General features: G+C 41.1%; 1 protein-coding gene across 1 annotated transcript in view; it reads right to left on the bottom strand.

Moving 5' to 3' along the window:
- Positions 1-18181, bottom strand: part of HDAC9 (histone deacetylase 9) — an 841916-nt gene that overhangs the window by 232247 nt on the left and 591488 nt on the right. Inside the window, exon 15 of the mRNA XM_059712491.1 lies at positions 9598-9731. Within this exon, the coding sequence (XP_059568474.1) occupies positions 9598-9731 (134 nt within the window). The remainder of the gene's footprint in view (positions 1-9597; positions 9732-18181) is intronic.

Below are 18181 nucleotides of genomic sequence, written 5' to 3'. Positions count from 1 at the left end.
TATTCTTAGCCTTAAACTTTAAAATGATGGACAATTTTCCCAATTTAAAATTTTTTTATATGTGTAACTTTGGAGTTAGTGCCACTGATGCTTTCCAGGTAAATGCTAACTGTGGTTCCTCTCCATTTCCAAATATTTGGCTCCATTCACTTGTCTCGACTGCAGTTAGCGTATGAAGTTGAAACTTCATCAACTTAAGTTGCATTTTGGGGGCCAGGATTTTTAACATCACCTGTGACTTGGAATAAGCTGTAGAAGCTGAAAAACTATGGCTTCCTGGGTGCCACCTCCAGAGCTTCTGCTTAACTTTGAGTACAGGCTGGGCCTTCAGGTGCTTAGAGCCACCCGTGGATGTCCGAGGGCAGCCTCGGTGCAGAACCACATGTTGGATGTCCTTTCTTCCTGTTTGTAAGTGAGCTCAAGACAGTGATGCTGTACTGACTGGCCAGCAGTAGGGACTAAAGAGTAGTCAAACAGTGGGCATGGAAAAGCCTGGGAGGGAAAAAAAAAATCTATCTGATCTTCAAAATGACAAGTGGCTTCTACTTGCCTGTAACACTTCTTGATTCACTCATTACATTATTTTTAAAAAATGTTTTTATTGATTTTTTTAGAGAGAGAGGAAGGGAGAGGGATAGAGAGATAAAACATTGATGAGAGAGGAGCATCATCAATGGGCTGCCTCCTGCATGCGCTCTACTAGGGATTGAGCCAGCAACCCGGGCAAGTGCCCTGACCAGGAAATTAAACCACACCCTCTGGTCCTTGGGGCAATACTCAACTCCTAAGCCACACAGCCCAGGCTCAGTCATTACAACTTATTTAAAAATATTTTAGGACATAGAGCAATTTCAAAAGCATTTCAGAAAAACAACAAATCCCAGTAAAAAGTCTGAGTGCTAAAAAGTATATGATATATATATATATATATATATATATATATATATATATATATATATATATATATATATATATATAAATATTTGATTCCCACCCATTTCAAATGATTATGCTCATCAGAAAGTTAAAAAAAAAGTTATCTCTAAGTGGAATTGCTCAATTTTCACAATTTTTATGCAACTGAATCTTCTACATTTATAATTATTTTTAAACATCATTGTAAATGAGCATTGTAATGGTTTAGGTTAAAGTACTGCTTTTTTAAATATAGTAATCATGTATAAAGTAAATTGTCACAATAAACATTTTCTGTTACTTTAACACTGCAATTTTCAGATGGCTGAAAAACAGAACTTCGCTTTCAATAAATATTTGGTAAATAAGTTGCTGGGGTTTTTTGTTTGTTTGTTTGTTTGTTTGTTTGTTTTGGTTGTTAATCCTCACCTGAGGACATTTTTTCCATTGATTTTTTTACAAAGAGGGGAAGGGAGGGAGGGATGAGTGGAGGAATGGGGTGAAGGGGGGGGGGAGAGAGAGAGAGAGAGAGAGAGAGAGAGAGAGAGAGAGAGGGAGAGAGAGAGAGAAACATCCATGTGAGAAAGACACATCAATTGGCTGTCTCCCACAGGGACCCAGACCTGGCCCAAGATTGAATTTGCAAGCCAGGTATGTGACCAGGAACTGAACCAGGACCCTTCAGTGCACAGGCCAATGCTCTAAAAGTCCTGTATTACTTTCCAGAGGGATTCTGAAGGGCAGTGTGTCTTCTTTCCTTTGATTGGTCATTTTCCATATTCTTCTTCTTCTTCTTTTTTTTTTTTTTTTTTTTTTTTTTGCAGAAATAAAAATCCAAACAAACAATTCTGAATCACCTTAATTCTTATTATAGGCTGCGCAAGCATTTTTAAGGTATTTATCTGCCCGGGTCCACTCTGCTGTGGTGTACCAATCTCCTTCAGAATAATGACTTAACACATTGGTTTACTCATCACATCTAGATCGTTTGTACTGCGTCCTAAGTCTGCTACATCCTTAGAGACAACTCACAAGCCTCTCTGCTTGAGTTTTTTTACTGCTTTGTGTTCGATTCTAAAACACAAAAACACCTTTTTTTTTTTCAAACTAAACAAAGCAGTAAGCTGTTATGTGCTGCCATCTAGTTAGATTCTCTATAAAACAAATGTTTAATTGCATTTCCGTGAACTTGCAGGCGTCAGTGCTCTGTAACACTGAGGTCAGAAAACCTGCACATTCCAAAGGGTTCCTTTGAAGGGCATTGCACTTCTTTGTTTCGATTTGCAAAAGGCATTTGAAAATCACCTGTGTGTGTGCAGGAACATGGGCTGGATACGCCAGCCCTGAGCTCTTTGGCGTCTGGAGACTGCACTGGACCAGCTCCCCACTTCTCTCACTGGAACTGCAGAGGAGTTCTAGAGGGGCAGCGGGCACTTGGTTTGGGGGCCCAGAATTGTTTTGTCATTACTTTGTGTTGGTGCTTAAATAAGAGTTAAAGATTGCAGCACAGCGTGCTGCTTATGCTTTTTACTTAGGAATTAAGCGAAGCAAAGTTATTCAATACTGGTCACAAAGAAGCAACGCGGAGTCCACATAATGTGCAATCCAACAAAAGCATTATAAAATGTTGTTATTCTCAAAACAAATGTGAGAGCAAGCAAATGTCTGTGGGTGGCTTGGTGGGGCTGAGAGTCATGAGCACTTCTGGAAAAACAACTGCCAGTGCATTTCTAACAGATGATGGGTCCATCTCCACAATTTCCCAAACCCAGGCGAGCGCATTCTTTCCCTCGGGGGCACACACACGTCAGAAACCTGGGGACCTTGTCCAAGAGCCTGTTCCTCAAGAGGACACCAAAGGACCTCTCGAGATCTCTTTCTCACGGTGACCAGAGAGCTGCTGGTTTTGCATTCTGCTCCCGACCAAATCACTAAACTAAGTATGGATGCTTCAGCAGGGAGGAAAGTAAATAGTACTGGTTGTGGAGGAATACGTAGCACCTCAATTTTTCAAAAACAGCGCCACGTCATGCCAAAAGAAGTTAACCCACGGAACCATGGTAACCTAACACAATGAGGACCAAGGTTTTCTCTGGCTGCTAATCAGGACTAGTAAGCACGGCCAATTTACACTACAGCTTACAAACTAAAAGCAGTGTGTTTACTAAAACAGCCGACAAATGCTGTCTGCTCTTAACCAAAGAAAGGGTTATGTTCTAAATGAACTCCTCAGCCATCTAACTCCATACAACCCAGAAGCTGGAAGGGATGCTGCCCGGCACCCTCATCAGTGAGGTTAAATGTTTTGACAAAAGTACACAGATAATTGAGGGCAGGACTAAGGTCAACGCTAATGTTGAACAATAACCTCTGAGGCATCCATTTTGGTTAATGTGCTACATTGCTAAATGAAATGACACAATACATAAATTTGATTTGTGGACCATTGTATTGTTTTGAAACAATTGAGCCCTCCCAGTGCTTTCAAATTGCTCTCTCTTCTATCATATCATTGTTGAATTGCAAAACTGGCTACGCTGTTGACTGAGGGAAGCTGGCTCTTCTCTGTGTGCCAGCAGAACCGGGACCCCTTGCACGCTGTCCCAGGGAAACAGTAATCTAAACAGACAAAGGAGCTTGACTATAGATAGACTACAGGAGGGCAAATCTGCAGCATGAGGTCTGGCATACTTCCTCCGTTGCACTCTGATGTATGGTATCTCTTCCTCTCTCTCTTGCTCAGAGGGCCCCTCTGAGGCTGTTAAGACTACGGAGGCTGCTGACCACAGTCTTTCTCGTTTTAGGTATTCCCCCAGCTCGATCAATGAGTCTTTAAAATTGCTGCAATATAAATCCCCTTGGGAGTTTAATGACCTATTTATTTTTGTGATCTCACCAGATGGTAACCTCCTTGAAGGCAGGGGATGCTTCTTCTCAGTATTGTATCTGCAGCTCTGAACACGGAAGCCTGGAAAATGCAAATTCTTGATAGATACTGTTCAATGGATAGATCGCTGTTTTCAAAGTGTGGTGCCCAGATCAGCAGTATCAGGATTACCCACACGCATGTTAGGAATGCAAATTCTCGAACCCTACTCCTATTAAATCTGAAACTCGGGCTGGAGCCCCCAAAACCCCGTTTTAACAAGCCTCCAGGGGATGCTAACATTCTAATATATGCTAATATTTTGAGCCCCACTGTAATCAATGAATGAATCATTTACCTAGCCACAGGTTTCTGCTTGCTGGCCAGGTATAAGTCCCCATAGCTCTGTCAACTCCTTCTCTAAAGCACATGGATTTAATGAACAAAATGAATTGACCCACAAAATAAGACCTGAAGCGTGGAGGGATGGAACAGACTGGCATACCTCGATGTGGGGGTGGGGTGGGATGAGAAGAGAGAAACCAGAGAGCTTATATAGTTGTACATATAGCCTATGGACATGGAAAATAGGATCGAGAAGAACTGGGAGAAGGGAGGGTGAGGGGATGAGAGAAAGGAGTAAAGGGGGAAAATGAGAGCTATATGTAATACTATCAACAATAAAATATATATAAATAATTTTAAGAAATGCCTTGTAATAAAAATTGGAGATGAAAAAATATATATATATACACCCATTGATTATGTTATTAAAAAAAAAAGCACGGGTTGATCTCTATCTATGGCAGCTATACAGACAATGGCAGGAAAATTGTGTTCAAAGATGGCAGATTGCTATCTGGATAGTGGAAAACAATACATTGCCCAACTTGCATGTGTTATTTCTTATTTGAACATACCCTTTTCAATAAAATCTAGTAAAACAATTGAGTTGAGTTCTTATTTTCACAACCAGGAGAGGAATTTGTCTGTACCACGCAAGAGAGAGCCATAATGTATTCACCACGGCTCGTACACAAATTCCCCGAAGTCCGAGACACACAGAGTTTACCTTCTCAGGAAAGCTTGCTGCAGACATACCCACGGAACAGAGCTGGACGCTAACTCTAGGCAACTTAGAAAGGCAGACCTGATTCTTCTTCAGTCCTTGAGCCATCAAGGTAAATGTTCATTCACATCCAAACTGGAACTTAACTTCTCTTGGACTGAGAAAGTCAAGTTCAATTGGAAGATACTGTCATTGGCCTTGACTGCTTTAGAAGGCTCATGAACACTAGCCAGGAAGCTCGTTAGCATAAGAACCTTCTTGCCTTTTCAATCAGATAATGCATCCCCATGAACCCAATCTCTTGCCATTTATGGTGTGCTTTTCTCCTGGCTTTTCGGCTTCTGACTATAATGAGTTGTGAATTGCTGAAAGGTTTGTTGCATGTTTTGGGGTTTGCTTTTTCCCCCCACAGCATTGAAATTTTCAAATTAATGTGGCTTGAGATAGAAAGGTTAGAATCCTTGGAGAGGGTTTAAAAATCCTATATAATAAAAGGCTAATATGCAAATAGACTGAACGGCCGAACAACCGGTCGCTATGACGTGTGCTGACCATCAGGGGCGCAAGTAGAACATGGCAGGCATTGGCCGCAGTGGGATTGTGGAGCAGGTGAGTGGGGGCACCAGACCAAGGCAGGGTACCAGTCCCTGAGCCTCTGGCTGTTACTGAAAATTCTTTGCTCCTGCGCACCGTGGTCCCACTCAGTGCTCACACCTGCTGCTGGCACCCGGCACCAGCCCTGATTGCTTGGTGTGGTCAGCGGGCGCAAGTGGCAACTGCTGGCCCTGATCGCCCCTCAGGGCTTTTCTACCTCCCCCTGCTACTGAGGGGCGATCAGGGCCAGCAGGCACTGCTCACACCCGCTGCCAGCAATGGCCTCACTCACACCGGCTGCTGGCAACAGCCCCCTCACACCTGCTGCCAGCGCCCAGCATGGGCCCCAATCGCCCTGAGGGCTTCTCCACCTCCCCCTGCTTCTGAGGGGCAATCAGGGCAGGAGCCACCACTCACACCTGCTGACGGCACTGGCCCCACTCACACCACTGCTGGCGATGGCCCCAATTGCTCTGCGCTCTCAGCAGGTGTGAGTGAGGCCAGCGCTGTCAGCATCAGTGCGTGGGAGTGGCAACAGTGGGAGGGGGGCTGCAGGCAGACAGGGGACCGGGGGCCAAAGCAGGAGGGGCTGGGCAGGGGTGCGGAGGATGGGCTGAGACCCGCCCCTTGGTCCACCGCAGCCTCGTGGCCCACAGTTCCTTTCAAGGTGCATGAATTCATGCACTGGGCCCCTAGTATATTAATAAATGTGTATATTAGAATTAATGTGTCAAATAAAAACTTTACAATAAAATTCACAATGTACATGTATCAGTTGTGCTTACTGGGGAGATTACTGGCTAAGAAAATAGATTCTGCTATTTCTGAGTGTGCTAAACTGGTCTGCAACAATCCCTGTATGTTCCTTTTATTTCATTTCCTCAACCTCTGCTCTTCTGGTAGACACAATCAAGAAGAGACATTAAGTCGTGTTTCTTTTGGTTCTATGTGTTATACCTTTTGATAGTATGTTTTTTCTTATATAGAACATTAAAATCTATAGAAAAGGATAACATTTGTTTAGCTAATGATCATTTCCCAAAATGCCACTTTATATTTTAAAATCATTCATACAGAGGGAAAGGGATGCATCTTAGATGCCTTAAAGTTAAATTATTTTTTAATGATTTTAGAAATTCTACTTTATATTTTGGATTAGGTCAGCATAAAGTCATTGATATTTGATAATAGAGGAGCAAACAAACACATAGGCAACAATTTCATCCCTTAAGAAAGCAGACATCTGCCCTGACCAGTTTGGCTCAGTGGATAGAGCATCGGCCTGCGGACTGAAGGGTCCCTGGTTCGATTCCAGTCAAGGGTATGTACCTTGGTTGCAGGCACATCCCCAGTAGGGCGTGTGCAGGAGGCAGCTGATCGATGTTTCTCTCCATCAATGTTTCTAACTCTCTATCCCTCTCCCTTCCTCTCTGTAAAAAATCAATAAAATATATTTTTTTAAAAAATAAAGCAGACATCTAGTGAAGCATTATGTTAGCATTATTGTGAAGTTTTGGACCAGCCTTTTGTGCTTGATCTTCATTAAGATCAACTCTTCTGATCTGGGCTTTCAAGTGCACTACTTATTGTGTGGTTGTTTGCCAAAGAGACTCTTACCTAGCTTACTGGTCTGGTACCAGACTCACTCATATATCCTCATCAACCCCCCAGTGCTTCTGGCATTTCACCTGGGTCTGCTCTCACATCAGTCCATGTGTCCTATGGATGAACTTTCGTGGTTTCCAATAATACACGACTAAAATAATGTGATGTATGAGGAAATGAAAAGGAAGACTGGGCAGAAATGGATGGTAACAGACAGATTTGAAGACGGTTGTGGACCATATATTTCTGTACTTTGCTCGGCTTATAAACAGTGTTCCTTCAGTTAAGAGATGTAAGAAACACCACAATCTAACAACCCACTGAGTGCTGTGACAAGCCATTGCTAATTTGGAGTGGCCGGGGTAAGGCTCCAGGGTATAACAAAGAACTGAAAGTGAAAAGATGTAAACAGCAATGCCTTCCCTGAGCAAAGCACAGAAAGATTGCCAAGCTGGGAAACATTTACAGTAGATGTGAAAAGTGAGCCCAGCTAGTGTAGTTCAGCCAAGAGGCCACTGGTTCCATTCCCAGTCAGGGCACATGCCCGAGTTGTGTGCTCAATCCCCTGTGGGGGGTGTGGAGGAGGTGGCTGATCGATGATGTTTCTCTCTCATGGATGTTTCTATCTTTCTATCCCTCTTCCTTCCTCTCTCTCTAAATAAATCAATAAAATATATATTTTTTAAAAAGTGAGACAGGAATGTTCACATGAATAAATGTCCATTAAGACCAGTCCACTGCAAATGAGTCCCTTGGTGGTTTATGGGCTCCAGATGGGATTGTGCAGACAACAGAGTGGTTTGGCCTCCAAACTGTATTGTTAATACCATGGCAACCTTAACACTAACTCTAAAATTTACCAAAGAGCTCTGGCTGTGTTTCTCAGTGGCTAGAGCATCAGCCCAAACACTAAAGGGTCAGAGCTTTGATTCCAGTCCAGGGCACATACCTGGGTTGCAGGTTTGATGCCAGGCCCAGTCTGGGTGAGTGTGAGAAGCAACCCATTGATGTGTCTCTCTCACATCGAGGTTTCATTTCTCTCTCTCCTCCTCTGCCCTCTCTTCCGCTCTCTCTCAAAAATCAATGGAAAAATAGCCTTGAATGAGGATGAACAAAAAGTAAAATAAAAAAAAATAACATTTAGCAAAGAGTATGAAAGCCGTCTGCCATTTAATATGGATGCTACCAGCAAAAGGTGACTAACACACTTTCATTCAGGAAAGAATGAGATAAATAAATCTCGCTCAAATTCTTTCACTTGGGGTTTTGAGATAAAGGATACATTTAGTCAAAATCAGAATGCTAAATACGAAAAACATTTGACAATTCCACTATAAACATACAATAAAACTTGTGAAACTAAATCTGCACCACTGCTCTGGAGTACTCATTCCCCGTCCCAGCTGCTCAATGACCTAGGGACATTATCTAGGATTTGAGGTACTCAATATAACGATTTAGCTCCCCTGTAAGATGAGATAGGTTATTCATCCTCGAAAGAGAAAATGAAAGAGGAAAATAATTTATCATTAGAAATGAATGCATTGAACGAATAAGTGCATCTTCGAAAGTTAGTTATTTTTACTATTTTGCAGAGAAGATGATCAGATGGATGTTACCCATGCTATCAAACATCGGCCAGTGCAGCTACTCTGAAAGACATCCCATCCGCTTTGGCATTCCTATTTCAACTGAAATACAGAGTTTCACTTAAAACTAAATTAGCTTCGAATGGGAATTTTCTTGACTTCATTTTGGGTTGCCAAAAACTAATTAACTCAAAAAATAATTTAAAAAAAGATTCCTCCTTAATCACAGTATAGTAACTTTAATATGGTTTCAATGTATCAGTTTCCTCATGACATAACTATAATAAAAAATATTATCCATTTAATTTCTTCTTAAAAATGGGAGCCTTTTTGAATTGTTCATCACTTTTACTTTTAATCTTCAAAAGCCTAAATAAACAGATTTTTCTAAATAAAAAATGGGACTCATCAGGAACCTACAGAAATGAGTCTAAAGAAATATTGATAAAAGTATTCAACCCTGAACCATAGAAATATAAAAACAACAGCCACATCAGTAAAAACAATGACTCTTCTTGGTAAGAGGACAGTTAATCTTCTAAATAAATTCATTTCCATGAGACAACACTGACATATATCTGAGTTCAGTAGAGCTTATAACACAAAATAATAACTACTTAGCATTTAGCACTTAAGAGTTTGTGAAGAGTTTCTCCATTAACTCAAGAAATGATATCTACCTGGATATAGGAATGCTAGCATGTCTACAAAACAAATGCTGCAATGATAGCACACGCATTAGGCAGCTACTCAGTCCGTCAACACTGGCTAAGTACCTACTGTGTGCCCAAGGCAGTCAGGTCATCAATTCTATGCTACTAGTGCCGAGGGATGATGGTTCATCAATCATGGTGTTGGTGCTACAGAGCTAACATTTTTCTACTGCTACCCAAATGAATACTGGCCCCTTTGCATGATTTATTTAAGTAAGTAAAAGAGTGTGGCCAATTCAGGATTACCTCACATTTATTTAGCAGCCCAGTTTCTTGCAGCCGTGACCAGATGCTCTGTATCCGTCCAGCATGCTCAGGGTGGGTGGTGGAATTGCCACAAATGCACTGGTGTTTCAGCATCAGAGGGTCATAGGCAATCCCTGCCGGACAAAGAACACACAGCACAAGACTGAGTAACGATACATAGTTAGATGACAATATGATTACTCAGAAAGGCATTCTTTTTCAAATAAATTTACTAATAGAGAAATAATACATATCCATCAATTCCTAGGAGCATGTAAGAGGTACTGAGTCCTGTGTATCTGGACATATAAGCAAAAAATCAACCCCTGGATTAATCAGCACTCAGACCCTAGCTTAGTAAATCTGTAAAGTACATGAAGATAGTGATATTTAAAAAAAACATATTTTAAAACTTTAGACTAAAAAACAACAAAAAAAGTTTAGGGTATCTTAAATCATTATGAAGTATTTTTGACAGATAACTCAATTTAATAGAGGTTTACATTTTATCGTTAAAGCCACAAAATGAGCTGACTTTCAATTGCAAATTTATTTCATGAGTAATTCTAGCCTCATTTTTAGATCAGGTTACATCTTTGTAATAAATTGGAAGATTTTCCAACTGCTTGCCTGTTCTGCTTAGCAACGCCTTCAAAGTTGTGCAGAAAAGGTTTTCTCCTTTGCTTACTGTGCTTTTTTTTTTTTTAATAATTTAGGCCAATCCGTAAGCAATATGGGTATTGTAGATCTTATAATATTGTGGGACAATTGCAGTATTTCTTTTAAAAAAAAATAAGTCAATTGCAATCCCTTCAGTAAAAATTACAGAGATACTTAATGAATAAATCTGCTTTTAACCATGAGTTAACGTATTTCATATTTCAGTTAGACCCTATGCTGGGAAAGATTTTATAAAAATTTGATGAAATGAACTATTAAAGATACATAAAATAGGACTTATTAAAGTAACAAATTACATTATAATTATAACTGGTTAATTTTGAAAAGGTTTCCACCCCTAATCCAATTCCTGGCGGGGGAGGGGCGGGGGGGGGACACATGTTACAAAATTACCTGTCATAAGAAATTATTTAACCCATATTCCAATAAATTAGCATCAAAATACACTCTCTGGGGAATGAATCCATGTTAAGGTATTAAAAAGCAAAAGCAAGTATCTATTCAAAAACAGCTAAGTACCAACTATTTGTGTTATAAAGTAAGTTTAATTAATGAATGAATTTTATTCCCCCTTTGACTTAAGTATCATATTAGAAAAATATTACTACAGAAGTGAAAATATTTGTTCCTGAGTATACTAAAATCATGCAGAAGAATGGCATATATATTTTGAAACCATGTGGTAATAATTACATCTAAGTATATATAATACTCATTCTTAACACTCAAATAGCCTCAAAATCTATCTCTAGACCCCTGAGTCTGTCACACTGTCAGCCTCAGAACCGATCTCTTCTCGTAGCAGTACATTTGCACAGTTGTCTATTCAATTACCCATTCACAGTCTCCATTTGGATGTCTCAGCTTTGAGTTCATGATCTTAAACCTCACACCTTTTCCTCATTTCGGGAGAGGACATCATGATCCGCCATTGTTCCTGCAAGGAATCATAGTCTCCTCTTGACACTCCTTATCCACTGAAAAAAACAGGTCGTGTGTATTTTTCTTCCAAAGTGCGTCTTGAATTACTTCTTATCCCCAATGCTAAAACCATATACAATCAACCCAATTAGAGGTGCTATTTATTACCTCTAATCTGAACTCCTGAGATAGCCCTGTAATAGGCTACCCGACTTCACGCTATCCCATCTGCCACACAACAGTAGCTGATGGGGTTGCCTTTTCTCAAGGTCAGCATATACATAGGCCCCTCCCCTCTTCTCCAGCTTCACAGCACACACCTCCATCTCCTGATCTCTTGCTTCTCCCACAAAGGCCTACCTTCCATTTCACAAAGGGATCATAATCATACCAGCCTTGCATTCTTCATACATGCTGTTCCATCTATGCCAAAATTCTTCCTTCCAGCCTTCATTTGGCTAATTCCTATTCATTCTTCAAGGCTGTTTTAATGTCACTTCCTCAACAAAGCATTCCCTGAGATCTCTAAATTAGGTCTCCTACCACATGCACTCACAGCATCTTCTAGGTTTTCAGAGCATTTATCACATTATTTAATTGGTGTATAACTTGTAAATTATGCATTTCTTCATCTGGTATGATCTATGAAAGCACAGACTAGAGTTGTACTGTTTAACCTCTGAACTCTTAGTCTCTGGAAACATGCTTGGGATATAGTAGATTCTCAAAAGTATTTTTAATGAATAAATAAAAAACATACGTACAGAGGAGCAAAAAGTAGTGAGTATGAGAAACACAGATTTTACTCTTATATTATTATTTTATTAATTATTGTATTTATTTTCCATAGGAACAATTGTAAACCTACTTTTGCCCCATCCTATAAATGAAAAGATGCAAGAACTAGGTCATATATCTCCCTTATGAAGCCTTCCTTGATTAACCTAACTAATAGATCTCCTTGGATTCCTGGAAGTCTTGTAGCCTTCTTTAGCATAATACCTTTTATTTTATATCTTATCATCCTAGTGGCAAGTATCTCTAAAATGGGCATTTAATGTGTTCATCTTTATATATCTACTAGAGGCCCGGTGCACAAAAATTTGTGCACTAGGCAGGGAGGGGGGGGGTTCCTCAGCCCGGCCTGTGCCCTCTCGCAGTCTGGGACCCCTCAGGGGATGACCACCTGCTGGCTTAGGCCCGCTCCCCGGGGGATTGGGCCTAAGATGGAAATCAGACATCCCTCTGGCAGCCCGGAACCCCTCGGGGGATGTCCACTTGCCAGCGGGGAGCAGGCCTAAACTGCAGTCGGACATCCTTAGTGCTGCTGAGGAGGCAGGAGAGGCTCCCACCACCACTGCTGTACTGGCAGCCATCAGCCTGGCTTGTGGCTGAGCAGAGCTCCTCCCATGTGAGAGCACCCTGACCACCAGAGGGCAGCTCCTGCATTGAGCGTCTGCCCCCTGGTGGTCAGTGTGTGTCATAGTGACCAGTCATTCCCAGTCCTTCTGCTGTTAGGGTCAGTTTGCATATTACCCTTTCACTATATAGGATAGAGGCCTGGTGCACGGGTGTGGGCTGGCTGGTTTGCCCTGAAGGGTGTCCCGGATCAGGGTGGGGGTCCCGCTTGGGTTCCTGGCCAGCCAGGATGAGGGGATGATGGCTGTTTGCAGCTGGTCGCACCCCCTTCAGGGTGGGGGTCCCCACTGGGGTGCCTGGCCAGTCTGAGTGAGGGGCTAAGGGCCGTTTTCAGGCTGGCGGGTGACTGAAACTCCCAACCTCTCCTTTTTTTCTTTCTTTTTTTATTCTGGGATTTATTTACCTTCTATGGCTGTCACTGGAGCTGAGAGCCGGCTTTAGCTCTGAGGCTTGGCTCCAGCTCTGAGACCTCGACTGCTGAAAGTAGGTATCTGGGTTTGTTTGGGTTCTATCATTGAAACTCTGTTGCAACTCCAGCTCTGACGGCTGAAAGCAGGTTTCTGGGGTTTGTTTACCTTCTATAATTGCAACATTGTTTCTTAGACAGCAGCTCAGAGGCCGGCAGCGGCAGGCGGGGAACCTTGGCTTCCTCCTTCACTAGAGCAAGCAAGCCTCCTGTTCGCTTCAGCTGCCTGGCTGCTGGCCGCCATCTTGGTTGGCAGTTAATTTGCATATCTCGGTGATTAGCCAATGGGAACGGTAGCAAAGTTACAGTTAATTACCATGTTTCTCTATTATTAGATAGGATGTGACACTTTGCACTAAAGGAAGTGAATGAATATTTTTAAATAAAGTCCAAATGAAGACATGAAAGAAGGCAGAAAGGAAAGCAGACAATCATAAAAAAGAAATTCCAAAATGTAAATATATAAAGGACTTGTCTTCACAATTCAGATACATCAAGTATTTATGAGTTGCTATTACATAACAAACATGATTTTAACCCAGTTTCATAATACACAAAGTAAAAAATACATTAGCAATACACAAAAATGAAAATATAGTATCTCCCTCATTTTAAAGACAGATTCTTCAGGAGTAGAGATTCAAATGATTAAGTTGCTTATTTATTTATTTTTTTTACTATTTCATCTCTTGACATATCTAACTTCATCTCGATAGTAACTGCTCCTCTTTTAATATTTTCTCTATAAACCACTGCCAACAAAAATTATGGAACAGGTTATAGTAGCTGGAAGTTATTGCCAAGTATCTGGAGACTATAACACAAAGTCCAGGAGCTCTTGGAAAGACATTTGAATTTAAGGAGAAATAAATAAAGTCTGGAACCCTATACCTGCACTTGTTCATCTTAATGATGTAGCAATGAGGTGTTAACAGGTACACTGCAAGGTGAGACTTTAACCTCATCCTTCATCTCCATTCTTTTCCTTTTTCTTTTTTTCTTTTCAGAAACAAAGACTTATAGGGTGAGAAACAATCCTGCTCTTCTCTTCTCTTTGGGATTCATATGGAATTCTACTTTTCTTTGACCCTTTCTGCCACATGGGTTACCACTTGCAACATAAACCAGTGGATCCATCGCTCTCGTGATCCATGGGATGAGTTAAAATTAGGATTTTTGGAAATACAAGGGTCTTAACATAAAGTATTTACCTGCATTTTAAACCCTACTAGTTTATTTTCTACAAAAAGAAAACATCCTCAAAAAATTTTGATAGATATTTTGGACTTTGTGCTTTCTATGGATTTTAGTTTTATTAAATAAGGTAAGTATTTGAAGTACCTTACTAGCTTTCACAGAAGTTGGTTTAGTTGCACACCATAATTCTATTGTGCATTAGACTCTGACTAAAGAGATAATATTACAAAGAAATAATTTACTCACAGATTACGTACAGTAACCTAGTGTGGGGGTAAAGAAGGCTTTAAGTTGTACTGGGTGGTAGGGAAGATAAAGTCAATCAAGTTTATTTGCCATTAAATTCTTGTTTCAATGAATCCCATTTGGTATGAACAAGCACAGTGACATCATCGACTGCCTGTTGTGAAGCGATGGCCGAGCCTCATCTCTGTTAGGAATCATTGAATGGAAGAGATGACTAAGATAGAATACTTTGCCTTTCCCTTAGTTATCAGATCACATAAAAATGCCATGCCTTGACTTTAAACAGAATGAAAAGAGCACCTCTTACATTGAGTATTATTACTCAGATTCAAATACAACATAAAATCCATTTGAATATGCGGCAACCTGACTCTACAACACACATCCTTCATTGTCACTACAGCAGCTGCGTGCTGTGCTCTTCGTGTGCATCTTAGAAACCTCTTTACCCAGCACCTGGAGGGCCACCAGGTAGAAGCTACCTCTCAGTCTCTGCTTCTTGGTCCAGTCAAGTCCTCACAGGAAACGAACTGGAGACTTCATCTTTCAACAACGGACTGACTCAGACATTTTTCCCTTGGAACATCGCTTTGTTCTTCATAAAAAGGGGCCAGGGTGGCTACTACAATTGGCGCTTGGAAATCCACACGAAGAGTGAAGGCTTGAATGGTGTGCCTTGAAAATTATGTGTTTAGTATTAAATATATTTTTAGTTGTATCAAAAAGCATAGATTTTTACAGAATGGATTTAAGCAAATACCTTTAAACATATTTGTTTTCCTTACTTTTTAGTGGAACAACTTGAGTGTGTGAGATTGTATCACTTTCTTCTAAAAAAACCAAAACACCACTAAATATGCCCAAGGAACATAACTGAATGTCACTTTTGATTTTTTAATGTACAACAAGTAGATATTAAAGTGTCAAAATAAAGGAGTCTAATTCTTAAAAATAGTTGTTTACAAACATACTACAAATGAAAGCCTTAAGGGTTCATCTCTAAAATGAAGATCATTAGTAACACTACGATGAATTTTGAGATCATGAGGATTGTCAGAGTATGAAGGCTACAGGGGAAATTTAAGTTTGGATTAAAGCCAGAACAATATGTGGAGGAGTAAAGTGAAAACTGTGCATTTCATTTCCTCTGGATTTGGAAAACTACTAAATGAAAGTTAACAACTATATACATGCTTTTAATCCCAATGACAGTGGAGGGGCTAATACACAGTGGATATATAAATTATATACTTTGCATCATTTTTTAAAAAACTTCTTGTGCCTTTTTATTTTAAAAATTCAAGTGTTAGGGTGCAACATTTTTAATGTCAATCTATATAATAAAGAGCCAAGGTTATAACGACTGAAGGCTTGACCAGACCGGAAGTCAGTGCTGGGTTGCCCTGGCAACCCAGCACTGACTGGGGCCACTGTGGGCATCCAACCCAGCACTGACTGGGGCCACTGTGGGCATCCAACCCAGAACTGACTGCCCAGGACAGTGATGGCGAACCTTTTGAGCTCAGCGTGTCAGCATTTTGAAAAACCCTAACTTAACTCTGGTGCCATGTCACATATAGAAATTTTTTTATATTTGCAACCATAGTAAAACAAAGACTTATATTTTTGATATTTATTTTATATATTTAAATGCCATTTAACAAAGAAAAATCAACCAAAAAAATGAGTTCACATGTCACCTCTGACACACGTGTCATAGGTTGCCATCACTGGCCTAGGGGGCTGCAGATCAGCCCCAGAAAGAGGCCTGCAGAGAGAGAGGCAGGGTCTGATCAGTAGCCTCTGTGGCAGCCACTCATCAGAACTTGCCTGTCTTTCTCTCCCAGCCTGGCCAACAGCTGAGCCTCCATTTCTCTCCAAGGTCTCCACCGGGGCTGCTGATCTGCCTTGCCTTTCTGATCAGGCCCCATTGATAGGCCCAGAGTTGCTGACTGGCATAGAAACTGACCAATCAGAACCAAATCTGGGTCAACTGTGAGGAGCCAATGACTGCCTAGGAGGCAGAGCTTTTGCTGCTGACTGGTATAGAAACTGACCAATCAGAACCAAATCTGCCAGCAGAGGGGGGCAGTTGGGGGCGAGATCAGGCCTGCAGGGGAGGGCAGTTGGGAGCGAGATCAGACTGGCAGGGGAGAGCAGTTAGGGGTGAGATCAGGCTGGCAGGGGAGGGCCATTGGGGGCGAGATCAGGCCGGCAAGAGAGGGCAGTTAGGGGTGATCAGGCAGGCAGAGGCAGTTGGGGGTGAGATCAGGCCAGTAGAGGAGAGCAGTTGGGAGCTCAATCAGGCCAGCAGGGGAGGGCAGTTGGGAGCAATCAGGCAGGCAGAGGCAGTTAGGGGCAATCAGGCAGGCAGGCAGAGGCAGTTAGGGGCAATCAGGCAGGCGGGCAGAGGGGTTAGGGGCAATCAGGCAGGCAGGCAGAGGGGTTGGGGCAATCAGGCAGGCAGGCAGGTGAGTGGTTAGGAGCCAGTGGTCCCAGATTGTGAGAGGGATGTCTGTGGGATCGGGCTGAAACTGGTGGTCGGATATCCCCTGAGGGGTCCCCGATTTGAGTGGGTGCAGGCTGGGCTGAGGGAACCCCCCCCTCCTGCATGAATTTCGTGCACCAGGCCTCTAGTTAAGATAATAAACAGGGTTTTCTCTATTAAATTATATAACCAAGAAATCAATTAACTATTCTTTAACCAGAACAATAAATTAAAAGTAAATTTTACTTTCACAGTTATTAGATTTGATGTAGTAAATTCATGTTTTTATGACTACATATATATCTATGTGTTATATTTCCTATACACATCATTTGCTGATTCAACTAAAATTTATTGAATGCCTATTAAGTATAAAATCCTGTGTTTTTAAAATGTAGATTTATGAAATTTCTTATTTAGCCCAGAAATATGCCTTCTCAAGTCCATTAAATATAAAAATAATCTTAAATTCATCTCCCTGCTTGTGTTTAGAATATAAACTCTGATAAATGCTAGGATGTTGACATTAAGAAAAAGAAAATAATCATCTGAAATGACCAGTATTTAGATTGAATGATTAGGTTCTGCTTATGTCGGTTATATTACCAGGTTTGCAATACACCCTTTCACCTGGATTGTTCTAAGGCCTACAGAGCCTGTCCATTTGGCAACACTGTTTTCTTAAACTTCTAGGATTATTCTAATATTCAGAGATTTTGCTTCATTCATATTGAAGAGATAAGTAAAAGTAAAGGGAACCAAAGCATATCAGAAAAGGGCTGCTCCTCTTAACCAAGAAAAGAAAATCTATCAGTAGACTTGTAATAGTAGACAGCAGCCTACGTGGGAATAGTGCCACAAAAAATGTACAGTTAAGCTCGCTTTTAAAATAAGGAGATAATTTGGAGTGAATTGAATTGGCATGATGATAGGATGGTTGTAACTTTTTGTTCTCGGTAAGCTTAAGGCTGAATAATAATCACTTTTAGGAAAAAGAATTGAGAAGTAAGTAATTCTTAAAGGCTATGCTCAAAAGCATTCCTGCCCAAAGCATTCCTCTACATCATGTATTTGGCTTTGAACAAAAAGTCTCTGAAGACCAGGGGTAGAACCAGGCATGATGGATCCAAGTGGCTTCCGCTCCCACTGGGCTGCAGCCCTGGGTC

The sequence above is a fragment of the Myotis daubentonii genome, chromosome 10 (genome assembly GCF_963259705.1).
Source record: "Myotis daubentonii chromosome 10, mMyoDau2.1, whole genome shotgun sequence".
NCBI classification, from domain to species: Eukaryota; Metazoa; Chordata; class Mammalia; order Chiroptera; family Vespertilionidae; genus Myotis; species Myotis daubentonii.
The sequence above is the reverse complement of the archived record's forward strand: the minus strand, read 5'-3'. Positions and strand labels throughout refer to the sequence as shown.